At 34.4% G+C, this 13,785-nt stretch overlaps 1 protein-coding gene across 1 annotated transcript in view; it reads right to left on the reverse strand.

The window, feature by feature from the left end:
- Window positions 1-545: 545 nt before the first annotated feature.
- The window catches only part of DNAJC10 (DnaJ heat shock protein family (Hsp40) member C10), a 61,451-nt gene continuing 48,211 nt past the window's right edge, over window positions 546-13,785 (reverse strand). Inside the window, exons 17-23 of the mRNA XM_004476886.5 lie at window positions 13,499-13,654; window positions 12,418-12,551; window positions 11,418-11,471; window positions 11,038-11,185; window positions 7,575-7,694; window positions 3,496-3,600; window positions 546-2,883 (exon numbers count right to left, since the gene is read on the reverse strand). Of these exons, the coding sequence (XP_004476943.2) occupies window positions 2,872-2,883; window positions 3,496-3,600; window positions 7,575-7,694; window positions 11,038-11,185; window positions 11,418-11,471; window positions 12,418-12,551; window positions 13,499-13,654 (729 nt within the window). The 3' untranslated portion in view covers window positions 546-2,871. The remainder of the gene's footprint in view (window positions 2,884-3,495; window positions 3,601-7,574; window positions 7,695-11,037; window positions 11,186-11,417; window positions 11,472-12,417; window positions 12,552-13,498; window positions 13,655-13,785) is intronic.

Consider the following 13,785-nt stretch of genomic DNA (forward strand, 5'->3'; position numbering starts at 1 on the left):
AAAAATGAATCTAACTTTCTTGTGTATGACCAATAACACATTTATACTCTGCTTAGTTGTTGCCTCAATTGTGTTACTAAAACACTTATTCACCTGAAAATTTGGGTTTATTTAAGTTTTTGATACATGTGTAAGTATTATATTACCAGAAAGATTATTTACTTTTCATCTTCAAAATCAATTTTTTTCTATAAGTATTATTACAGTATTTTATTCTATAAGTATTCTATAAGTATTTAAAATGCATTTGGTTAATTTAATCTTCATGCTATTTCTTAGCAGTCATGATGGAATACGCCTAATTCAAGACACTCATCTGGTTTTCTTGGTACACTTAAAAACTAACACTAGATTATTACACAAAAATTGTTAAAAAGGCTTCAAAATACTAGACCCTTATTAACTTTCTTATACTAAGTATCTTTGTAAATGTATCTCATGATAAACACTGTAGGTTTTTAAAAATATCTATACTTACAAGAAACTTCCAAGTTTTACTGTGAGAAAATGAAGAACAAATTTTAACAAATGAAACTTTAAAACTATTAAAGTTATTACATGACAACCACATCATTTTATTTTTATCTTAATCATAGACTTGAAAATAAAAAGCATATGAAAACCTAAATAAAATCTGGGAAACTGGAATAGGAAACATCATTCATGTAATGCCCCCAAACCCCACGAACTCCAAATAGTCTTTACGTAGCTATATACTCAAATGTATCTAACTTTCAAGGCTAGCTGCCTGATAGAATGCCTTCCGGTCTGCTATAATTGATGCCATGTTACTTAAGGCCAGATGTCAGGAAAACTGTGCTACTAAGAGAAAAGGTACATTTCACCTGGCACTCATCAGAGCTCTCTATTGCACCAATAATGGCTGTTAAAACCTCTAATCCTGCAAGCTGTTTTTGAAATACCCAGCAACACTGACATGACTGCATAAGACAAACTCTTTGACAGATGTTATTTATTTCATACATGCTAATTATGACTTCCAGGTGACCAGGTTTTAAAGCCGATTCCATAAGGATCTAACTTAGGCCAAGTTACCAGTTACAGGGTTCATATTTACTATTTTCTTTACTGCTTAACATGTTTTCCCAATTAATAAACTACTGCCTATAAATGTATTCCCTGTATTTAAGAAACTGTAAACTTACTTGGGAAATCAATGTCAGAACTATGAATTACAGATATTTGGGAGAGAGGGACAAGCCCTAGCTTCTTTTTTGCACACTCCCCAGTGCCTAGCACAGGGGTATGCACGTAAATGGCACACTAAATCAGTAAATAATTACCGAGTAAGACTTCTTTAGGCATTCCATTTTGAATTCTTATAGAAAAAAAGTCAAACTTGAAAAATTTCTAGATCAGTTTAATAGATGAAAGGTACTTGCTATATAGACTGAGCATAATTCAAAAACTTGGTGTTAGGTAGTGACTCTTTTATATGTGCTCATATGTATAAAGTAGAATCCAAGATATGAAGTTAAAAGTACACATTTGGAAAAAATATGGAAAAGATTATGAAGCACAGGATTATGGTTGAAAATGAACAGAGTCTATTACTATTTGTATGGATTGCAGCTATAAAATAAAACTCTTCCAAACACAAAGCATATTTGTAATAGATTTTTGGAAAAAGTAATTTTTTTTTCACTGATTACTTTTGATTAACTGGGATTTCTACCCATCCCATATATCCTGAATTACAATTAAACAAGTTACCATACTTTGTTAAAATGTGAAAGAAAAATTTGATTCTTTGATTCCTAACAAGAAATGAAAAGACCTCATCACTAACTTATACTTGACTTTCTTATTAAAATATTGCAACATTTATCTGAAAAAGGCAGTCTCTGATAATAAACTAATTATTGGAATAACCACAGTATCATCATAAGCTCTAGGGAAACAAACTGGCAAAATGATGTTTCCTATGTGAATAGTGAAAAGATTAGAGAAGAGTGAAAAATCAGAATTAAAGAAAAAGGCAAATGTAAATAAAGGATACAGATCAAAACAGAAAGACCAGAAGGTAAATACATAAATATTAGAAAGATCCTAAAAAATAAATTATGGAAAATTTTTATGAAGGCAATTTCATAAAATAAATGAACATAAGTATCTTTAAAATATAGAACTGATAGTTGATACATTTGGGATACTCTACAATGTTCAGTTAATTGCTACAATTTTTTCCTTCAGGTTTTTCTGGATGCTGTAATAATCTACAGGATTTGTGCACTTATTGTAGCAAAAAGTTATTCTCAATTGTGAAAAATTAAAGGAAAAATGAAGACTCTCATAATATTAATTATACAGCATGAAAATAGGTTATCTGTTTATTATTTTACACTTTTTCAAATGAAATATATGGGCAGAGATAGAATTTTTTAGAAAAACAGGTGAAGAGAAACCAACTTATCCCTTTTTCAGCTAGCTATAAAACTTTAAGTAAAAAAATTACTTTGAATATCTTAGACATATATGTAGTTACAGCAGAGCGGGCTTAAACGTTTAAGCCACCACCTTAAATATCATATACAAGGGTCAGTAATTCACAACTGTTGGACTGAATTTGGCCTGTGGTCTCTCAAGCTAATAATAATTTTTACAATTTTTAAATGGATTCTTAAAAAAAAAATGTGACAGACAATATATGGTCTGCAAAGCCTAAAATATTTACAATCTGGCCTTTACAGAAAAAGTTTGCAGACCTGATTTATGTTGTACAGAATTCAGGTGGCACAATTCCAGTCCAAGATTATGTTCTTTTATTCCTATCATGTAGTAACATTCTAAAAAAGTGCCTTCTGATGTCATTCGTTAGAATTTTTCTTTCAATTTTCCTTCATCTCAGTATCAAAGTTCATCCTGTAATATAAAGGTGTTTAAGAGAAAGGAAAAAGTATAAGTTTATAAAGTTAAAAACAAAGTAAAATAGTACAGACAAAAATAATATTTTCTACTCAAAATGTTATAAGGCTCAGGGAGTGGATGTGGCAGCTAAACCACCTGGTTTTCCCACATGGGAGGTCCCCGGTTCAATCCCCAGTGCCTCCTAAAAACAAAAAAAAACCAAACAGACCAAACAGACAGAAAAACTAACTCAGGGGAGCCAATGTGGCTCAGTGGTTGAGCGCCAGCTTCCCACATACAAGGTCCTGGGTTCAATATCCGGCCCTGGTACCTCAATAAAAAAAAATTAAAAAAAAAAAACAACAACAACTGTGAGGCTTGAATATGCTTATTTCTATGAATTCAAATGCATAATTTAGTCTGTGGCCATAGTCACTACTTTTTGTTAAATGGCTTTACTTGTCCAAACTTCTAAGCATTCCAGTGTCTAAAAGGCCACATATTGATTATCACATTTTCCAAAGTAGAAATATCCAAGTTGTATTTCACCTATTTAATACATGTAATAAACAGCAATAATAAATTTTGATAACTTTTGCTAAAGTGAACTAAAGGTTTACTCCTTACCTTATTTCTTTTTCCTTCATTTTGTAGAGTTTCCAACTTTTTATATATTAAGGTAGCAATATCTTTTGCATCTCTGACATCTATTTGCTCTCCCCAAATATTTCTCTAAAATTAAAAACGTTATCTTGTTAAGTACTTAATAAAAACATGACATTTCCATATAAAACTTATTACATATGCTTAAATGTTCCTTTGATTTCAAAAGTTTGAGTTTAAAATTTAAATTTCTTCAAGGAAGGAATGCCATAAAAACATAGTTAACCCATAATATACCTGAAATACTGATAATAGTGCCATGCAAAATGGAAAATAATTCCTTGGGGAAAACAGATTTCTAACTCAGAATGCCTAAACATTAATTTAAGAAAAGTCTCCAGACGACTGAAATAATTCTAATTTAAAACAATCAATGGCACTGACTAAACCTTGACTAACCACCACACTTGAAAGCAATGTTTAACTCCTGGTTCTTATCTGCCACAGCAGGAAGGTGGCTGAAAAGGAGGGCAGGGAGCAGATCAATATACCCTTATTCTGGATCTGGAACCACCTATTTCCTCATGTCTGGTTGCTGTGAACCCCAACCCACAAACTATGATAAATTTTGTTTTTGCATGTAACAGTTTGCCTGGTTTTTACTTCTGACTCCCAACAGTCAGTTTATTCCACTCATTATTCTGCTTTTGCCTTTCTGTCTGGCTTAGACAGTTGGGACAGAGACGTTTTGGGTCTTAACCTTGTCCGGTGGATTCCTCAGGATCCATGGTAACATAAGCTTTTCAAGCGAAACAGCTCTCCCTATGTGCTGGTTAATCTGTTACTGCTTATTCATTATACCGGTATTTCCCTAACATCATTCTACTGAGTAAGACCCTTATATTTCTTCATTTATTTCTCAGTTCTGAGAATTGGGAAGTGGAACTGTTGATTCCAAAGGAACAAAAGTTCAGATTTTGGTATAAGCTCCTGAATCCCTGTGGCTGTCCTTAAGATAACTAATAGACAAGCTCTTGACAAACTACAGAAGTTCACTGAAAAAATCTAAATGGCTGGCAATTCTGTATTTCTGAAATTCATCACCTAATTTGCTTATTTAGCTTTATCTTATAATACAGCACAAATAATATCAGGCTTTAATCTGATATTCTTCCTCAAAGAGTATATACTGAAATATCTGCAATTATCTGAAAATATTTTATCAGAACACATGAATACAAGGCAAATTCTTGTTTAGTTTATCACAGCTCTAATATGAAATGTCTGAAGTTTTTCACTTGGGAAGATGAAGATCATGAGTTAGCAAATATACTGACTGAAAGAGAAATGCTTTTGTATTAGTGATCACAGAGAGTAACATCTGAATTAGAAGCCTAGTTTACTTATTGAAAAAAAGCATATTGTCAGTGGCTCCAAAATATAATTATGGCCAAACCAAAGAACCCTTTTATTCCATAATCTAAGCCACTAATAAATATTTCTTAATATAAAAGCTAAGATACTAAGACTTAAAGTACACACTAATGCTAACTGATTTTGTAATGTACAAATAATGTTCCTAAGGCTAATAACAGCAAGTTCTCAAATTCCCCTTCACTAAGTGTTTACTACATTGACCTGTACAGATCAGTTTCTTCCTTCTGAGCTCTTTGCCTATCGTGGAGAGAAGAGCATTACCTGCCTCCAGGTGTAAAGCTCGCTTTCCTGAGGCAAAGGTAACTGAGCAAAAGAATACTGGTTTACTATACGCTTATTAGTGTACCTGCCATAAAAGTTATTCCACATTGTGTTGTGCAGAGTAAAAATATATTAGAGATTATATTTTGCTTACCTCTGACATCTCCTTATGGGAATATTTATATACACATTAGAGAAAGGATTAAAGTAATTAAATAAGATGAAATAAACTAATCTATTTAAAGATTTAGATAAATTATTAACATCGATTAAGGCAGGAATACTTTATAGCTGAATACGGACTATAGACAAATTGTTTGCCTTCAGTCTTTTAAAAAGTTGAATTCGTTGCCAACATTAAAAGTTAGATTTCATATCAAAGCCCGGGGTTCTTCCTGGTTTTTCTCTTGAAGGAAGAACTTGTGGCAAGGGTCTGTATTTCCCTATGGTTTGTGGAGGGGACGAGTTCTCCAAGATACCACATCTACCATTCCCTATTACAACAGGCAAGCAACAATCATGTGAGTGAGTGTTTTCCCTCCTGTAAGAATTTGCATTTGTGATCTCAACTTCATTCTTCCTCACATGAAGGATTAACATCTCGCTCTTGGATGATGGCTTATTTTTATTTTAAAAACTTATTTATCACCCCAATCCCTACCGTTTCAAAATCACCCCCCCTCCTTCCTGCAGAAGAGGCTATCATAGCACCTGAATAAAGGAGAAAGGATGAATACAGAGGCTGATAAGTTTGTGAATGGTGATGGGCTGAGTTATGAAGAAACTTAGAGACAAAGTATCTAAACTGAGATAAAGTTCAGATACTTTGGTTCTAAGCTTCTTGGTAAGCCAGAGGGCTCATCTGTATGAAGGGGGCTAGGTAAATAGGCTCAACCATACCCACCTTCACAGTTACCCACATTCACACCTGGTCATATCATCCTACCCTGCCCCTACCCCCAATCCACAAACTCACCAAGCAATTATTTACTACATTTGCTTCATGAAATACTAATTTTGGAGAATTCTAAGGGATGATATAAACTAACCCCTTTCCTTCACAGGATCACATAACTGGGGCTAAACATCAGATTTCTGTAATTTTCATTTTTCTAGTGTGCTGTCTTAAGACTAAAGGTGGGGGAAACGGACTTGGCCCAGTGGTTAGGGCGTCTGTCTACCACATGGGAGGTCCGCAGTTCAAACCCCGGGCCTCCTTGACCCGTGTGGAGCTGGCCCATGCGCAGTGCTGATGCGCGCAAGGAGTGCCCTGCCACGCAGGGGTGTCCCCTGCGTAGGCGAGCCCCACGAGCAAGGAGTGCTCCCGTGAGGAGAGCCGCCCAGCGCGAAAGAAAGTGCAGCCTGCCCAGGAATGGCGCCGCGCACACTCTTCCCGTGCTGCTGCTGACAACAGAAGCGGATAAAGAAACAAGACGCAGCAAATAGACACAGAGAACAGACAACCGGGGGGGGGGGGGGGATTTAAATAAATAAATAAATCTTAAAAATAAATAAATATTAAAAAAAAAAAAGACTAAAGGTGTTTATAAGGAGTAACTCTGAAGCTCTAAATGCCAGTATACCAATAATTAGATGTATTTAATAGATCATCACACTCATTATCTAAGGAAATGAGACAGGCGTACAAAAAAATTTCCACTTCACTTTTTGGTTTTCCAATTTATTAGCGAGTAGGGAATAATAATTGATGAGAGATGAAATTTTAGATGGTCAAGAAAACATCTTTCACTAGAATGAGGTTAACTGGGAAGGAGGCTCTGATAGAAAATGACAAAGTTCTGGGAGGGAAGTGACCAGATGTAAGAGAACAATTTTTTTCTCACAGAAACTTAATAAAAAAATAATAGAACAACTACCATCAAGCCAAATGTTCAATCAACCAAGCAAAGTGATGTTTTTTACTGGGTTGAAAGAAGTAGTAAATTGCTTCCCTCACCCCCCCTTTTTTTTAGGGAAAGTGGTAGAGATGGTATTTCAAAAGAATTATGATAATATACTCTTACAGGTTTTTCCCTTAATGGAAAAAAATGATAAAAGCAATGCATATTAATTCTATGAAAAGAAGGAAATATAAAACTTCATAGAAAATAAATTACCTTGAATACTACAATTCAGAGAAAACCAGTATTAATATTTTGGTATGTCTCTTTCTAGTTCATGAATAAAACTTTTAAAACAACTAAGATCATCATATAATTTATCCATTTAAAAATCACTTGGTACATATGTAAATAAATGGAAGCTTGTTTCGGTAATATGCAACAATGTCAAAAATGATAAAGGGAGAAAAAAATGAGAAAATGTCATTATTTGTACTGAAAACAAATCTCCTTTTGAGTTTGGCCTCCTAAAGGGAAGGAACACAGAAGAAAGTCTGTACGTACCTTTGCTCTTTCATAGGGATAAAATTTAACAGTTGGATATGCTCTAATACCAGCTTTTTGGCATGTCTGGGCATAAGCCTGACAGTCTACTTTCCCAGCTTTCACTTTTCCTTTAATCATCTGAAAACAGAAAAATACAGTTGGTCATTTTCTCTTTGAAACTATTCTGGCAATCACAATAACATACTGAAAATTTCAAACAATTTATAAATCGAAGGATTAGTTATTTAAAAACTTAGTTTTCAAACAAGATAGCTTCCAAATTCTTCCTGGCTCCTTAAGCCTCCTATGCACCCAGCACCTCCTCTCCAATAGCAAATACACTCTCCTCTGCCTTATCAAGGAAACCGAGAAGCTTCATGTCCTCCTGCTACCCAAACCTTTAGTGCATCACACCCACAACGTCCTGTTTCTGCCCTCGTTCTTCCTCTTTTCTCTCCTCTGACACGCGGAGGGGAGCATTCTTTGTCTTGTGGAAAGCGGAATACGCCACCTACATGCCGCAGTCCCTGCCCATCATCTCTCTTGCTCTCTCCTCATACACACCTACATACATACATATGACAGAAAAGGTATCACTTTCTTGACTTCATTGGTTTCTCTGGCTACCACTCTTGCTTTTCTTTCTTTTCTTCTCTATCTCTCTGCACATTGTTTACTTGCTTCTGTTGTTAGTGCTCCTCTTAAACTGCTCTAAGTTCTCCATTGACTCCATTTGACCAAACTGAAGAGACACTTTTCAATCTCCTTAATGGGCACCTGACATTACTGATCACTCCTTTTTTTCCATTTTCTTTCTTGGCATTTCCACCCCTCTAGCGCTGCTCTTCATTTTCCAACATGTGGTTCTCCTTATTTACCTGCCCCTCAAATTACAATATTCAATTAGAATTCGGCTTTTGGTCAGTAATTCTATACTGTGAACACTTTCCTGGGGAGATTTTATATACCAATCTACTGATGAGCCCCAGCCTTTCCCCTTGATTTCACATCAACTATGTACTGGTCTGCTTCAGCTGGATGCCTCATAAGAACCTTACATACAACATATCTAAACTAAAATGAAATTTTTCATGTCACCTGGTTTTCCTTTTGTCCTACCATTCATTTTGTTCAAGCCAGAAAGTAGGATCACTTTAGTCTCTCCCTTAGCTTCATAATCAACCATGCAACAAATCCTAATTTATTCTTACACCTCTTAAATTTGTTTCCTTTTAAACACCACTGCCCTGATCCTGCTTCAGGTTATCTTTCACTTTGGAAGAGTTAAAATATCTTTGCTGTCTCTAGTTTTGTCCCCAAGGTTGGGATGTTCATTAGGCAGATTAATTTGTGCTGGGGCACCAGCAGAGCTGTGTGCACAAGCATGCAAACACATACACAAACAAACCACAATCAAACTGAAGGTCAGAGAAACGAGAAATGTTATTTTAATAAGTTGTCATTTCTAAAATGTTTCTGTATTAGTTAATTTGTATTTTCAATTACTTATGGGAAGGCATTATACTGTTTTTGGTGCTCTAAGGTATCTTTCTCTGGCCCTGCTGGCCCATGTTCAATCTACCCAATGTGATCTTTCTAAATGTAAAATGGATACTGTCATACTCAAAAGTCCTCTTCAAATGCTTACACAGAGTACATGTTGAACTGTAGGATCACCATGGTAGAGTATGCAGTGTGAATAAAGTGTGTGAACAAAAGACCCAGCCTTCTGCTTCCTGCCTATCCAGTGAGCATCAGCTTTTGTTATTTCTCTTCTGAACTTACACTTTGGTAACACTGGCCTAACAGGAGAGATCTCGGAATGTGCATTCCTCCCTCCAGTCTCTCTTTGTAAATACTGTCTTCTCTGCTTGGAGTGCTCTCTAGCCAACACTTTCAACTGCCAAACTCCTAGTCATTTTACAAACTGTCTTAAAAACTAATTTGTGAAGCCTTTTGTCTTTACCCAGCATTTGAGATATTCTTCTTTCCATGCCTCTGCTTCACTCTATTTCACCAAAGCAATTAATTATCCTGTTGCACTGTATATATTTATTTACATTTTTATCTTTCTACTAGATTAACATTTTCTTGAGGACATGCACCTTTTTGTATGTAGCCCTAATACCTAGCATACGCTTTTCACTTGGTTCTTAGGATTTGTTGAACAAATGATCTTTCTCATGTTTATTGTATTTTCTGTAATATCCAAGATAGACTTGCTAACCAAGCTAAGTTTTCAGTATATCATGGATGAGGGAATAATATATTCTGTTAGAATTACTGGAGAAAAAGTGTAAGGAAAAAGAATATATGAAAAACAGAAATAATTTCTTAATTGAAGGATAAATTCCAAACTAAAATAACCTTTTATTGCTTTTAAGAGCAATAAATTCTGGTAAAAAAAAAAATTCCCATGGCTTGGGATGCTCAGCTTTTGTTTTGGCCTAATAGCACTGGTGCCGATTTACTCCTTCTAACGACTATTTCATACAGTCAATGGCAAGAGTTCCTTGTAAGGAGGCTATGGATCTGCATTAGGTCATGAACAGGACTGTTAAAACAGAAAGCATAATTTAATTGTAAAGTTAAATTTCAGCTTAATTTTACAAATATTTATTGAGTTAGGCACTGAAGATATAAAGATAAGATATGGGATCTTGCCTTCAAGAAGCTCATAGTCAGAGATGTAAATGAATAACATGTGTAAGTATAAGAGTATAAGATATCAAGGTGACTGGAGTATAAGATATCAAGGTGGCTCTGATTAACTGAAAAGGACAGAAAATGCAGAAGAAACGCCATCTGAACTGGGTTTTGTAGAAGGAAGAGAGAGAAAAAAATCCAGATGATCAGAGTAAGCAAAGAGCAGAGAGAGGGTGCAGCCCACACACAGCGAGAATTAGAGTGTCATGTTCACAGAAGCCGGAGTACTCTGGTGGACATGGAGAATAAGATGTGAGGTGGGAGATGGAGATAGAGCTGATGAGGAAGGGTCAGCCCAGACATTTGAAGTCAAGACTAATGTCAAGAAAAAACTTGGTTAATAGGAAGCCAGAGGAGATAATACTTTAGAAAGACCATGAAGGCTTGGACAGAGGCCAGCAGTAGCAATGGAGAGAAGATAGATTTGAAAGACATTTAGGACACAGAACTGATAGGATCTAGTGATTGCCTGGAGGGCAGCAGAGTATTGGTGGTGGTGGAAGAAATAGGGGACAAGGGAGGAAGAATGTCGTTTCTGGCTTTTATGTCTAGGTAAATGACAATGTCATCAATGAAGACAGAGAAGATGATACTTAAAAAAGCTTTAATAAAGAAAAAAAAATCTGCAAAGATTAAAGTCACAGAAATGGAATATGGTTTTTAAAATTCAGAGGAACTTTAAGAAGAAAAAGAACTGTATTTATAATACTTTATCTAATTATTAAACCATGTACATGACTACAACTTAGTTATTAACAAGATAGACAAGACTTACCCTAGCCAAGAGCTCAAACTCTGGAGCAAAATTTTGGCAAGGTCCACACCAAGGAGCATAGAAATCAACCACCCAATGATTTTTCCCTTGCAAAACTTTTTCACTGAAAGTCTGAGGTGTTAGATCTATGGACACTTGAGGTAAAAATCTGTGGTAAGGGATCAAAATCATATTTTATTATACAAAAAAGGAAACATCAAAATTTAATAGTGTAAAACTTTTTAAGGTAAAAATTACTTCAAAGAATGATAATGTAAAAAAGCACATGACTATCTTAGTAAATTATAATTCTTTACTAAGTAATTAAAAATGCCTTAGACATAAAAAAAAAGGTAAATAACTTTGTATGTATTTTATACAATGATATATATTATACTCACCCTAGAGCCCAGATTCTTAGGGAATATGCATCCCTATTCCAACCATTGTAACTACTGAAAGAATGAAAACAGAAATGTTGTAAATGGTATTTTCTATCATTTGAAATGTTAAGAAAACTATCTTAGTAATTTAAAAAGTAAGTTTAGTTGACTAACTTCATATAGCACCTATCTCAGATATATCTCCTACAACTAATTATACGGCTTCCCAAATTTTCTTTGGTTGTGATGTCTTTTTGAGGTCTAGACCTTATTCTCTAGTTGTCAGCTAGACATCTGCTACAGATCTATGGGAACTGCAAAACTCAAATGTTTGAGGCTTTTGTTTCTGAACCTTTACTCAAGTTATTACCATCTGCCAAATTCCTACTCATTTTTAAAGACCCATGTCAAAAGCCACCTCATAAATGCAGCCTTTCAAATTTTTTTTTCAAATAATTGTGATCCTTTCCTCCTTTGAAATCCATGACTCATTTTTTCTTCTTTAATAACATTTATTATATTTTGCCTTGCATTTGCGTTTTGTACCTGAAATACCATGTGATATTATAGGAGCATGGACACTGAGAAAGACTTGAGTTCAAACCCCAGCTTCAAACCTTAATATCTTCATGACTTGAGAAGTTATCTCATGTCTCTGAACCACAGGTTACTTATTAGTCAATGAGGGTAATAGTTCCTACTTCACAAGGTTACCTATGAGAACTAGTGGAAATAATGTGAGTAAAGTATCTAGTACAGTACCTGAAATGAAGTTAGGACTTAATAAATGTTAGCTTTTCCTTTCCTTACCCTGTTTGTTTTTGCTTGTTTTTACTAGCTTATAAGCTTCATTAACAGTGGGACTGTTCAAATCTTTCTTTTGATTGTCTGAAATGCTGATACACTATCCTAAACATGGCAGGTTCCCAATAAATACTTATTTGTGGAGGATTAATTTAAAATGTTAACTGTAAAAATAAATGGTTGTGATAAATGTCTTCAGAAAGAGAATACTTACTGATATTCATAAGCTTTATGTGATTTTTGGGGAAAAAATCTTATCTCAGGGTATCTCCGGACATTTTCTTGGGCACAAAAAGAATGGTACTGCTGGCAGTCTATACTGCCCACATTGATTAGTCCAGTTAACATCTATAAAAATAAAAAAAATATATATATTGAAGTGATTAAAATTAACTACCTCCATAACTGTTTTAGAGGTTTACAGTTGAGAAATTTGCCCCCAGGATGGTTATTTATTGGTAATTTTAACCAAATAAAAATGAATAAGGGCTTATCACATAACAGACATTTTACAGGAATGAACTGGAAATCTAATTCTGTAGTAAAAAACTCACTACAATTATTGCAGGTTAAACAACTGACTCCATTTATCCATTACATGAGATAGTTATGTATTTCTAAAATTCCAAGTGTTAGAAACAAATAAATTATGCAAGTCTTTGCAATGATGTTTCAGAGTTACTTTTTCCATTGCAGAAAAGCACCAGAGGTATCAAATTGATTCACACCTAAATATCCGAATTGAAAAGAGGACAAAAATAAGTTAACTTAAATGCTAAAATACTAAAAATCATTTAAATGCTTACTTTTATTTTTTATCTTAGAAATAAACATCAACTATTGCACTTCTCATTGTGATATTCACATAATCTATTTCCAATATTTTGATTTATAACATTGTCTATATGTAGGAAATTTTCTAAATGCAAGTGTTTTAATGATTAAGGCTATTTTCTTCTGACTTTTAAGTCTCACAATAGTGAAGAAACTATATATTTAAGCTCTAAAAGTAAATGAGTGGACTAATTTTAAACAGAAAATAAAGGGGTCTTTGGATTGACACTGGCAGCAATTTGGTCAAAACTGTGCTAGGTGACTCAGAAAAAAATAAGCAGATTATTATATACAATTCACATATGAGGCACTTAGAAATAGAGTTGGAACTTAAGTGGTGAGATAAGAACTATTATAAAATGATGATCTACTTGTGGGTTCATTCACCCTAGTTTCAAAATAACTATTACATAAACATGCTTAGCAAATATTAAAATCTAAAATAAAATATTTTACTATACCCGGGCCATTCTCTTCCACTCTGGCATTAAGACTTGACAGGGATGGCACCATGGTGAATAGAAATCAACCATCCAAACTTCATCAGGTTTTCTTTGTTTAACTAGTTCATTGAAAGTGGTGGGTGTAAGGGAGACCACGGAGGGATTCATAAGGTCCTAAAGAAAATACAGTTTCCATTATAACATATACAAAAACCTGTTCATACATTTTTGGCAAGCTGTTAGTTTGTGTCATTTAGAAAAGTTCCTGTTTTTGAGACATCAAATGATACTTACGGGTATTTAAA

Source organism: Dasypus novemcinctus, chromosome 7, assembly GCF_030445035.2.
Source record: "Dasypus novemcinctus isolate mDasNov1 chromosome 7, mDasNov1.1.hap2, whole genome shotgun sequence".
In the NCBI taxonomy this organism is placed as follows: Eukaryota; Metazoa; Chordata; class Mammalia; order Cingulata; family Dasypodidae; genus Dasypus; species Dasypus novemcinctus.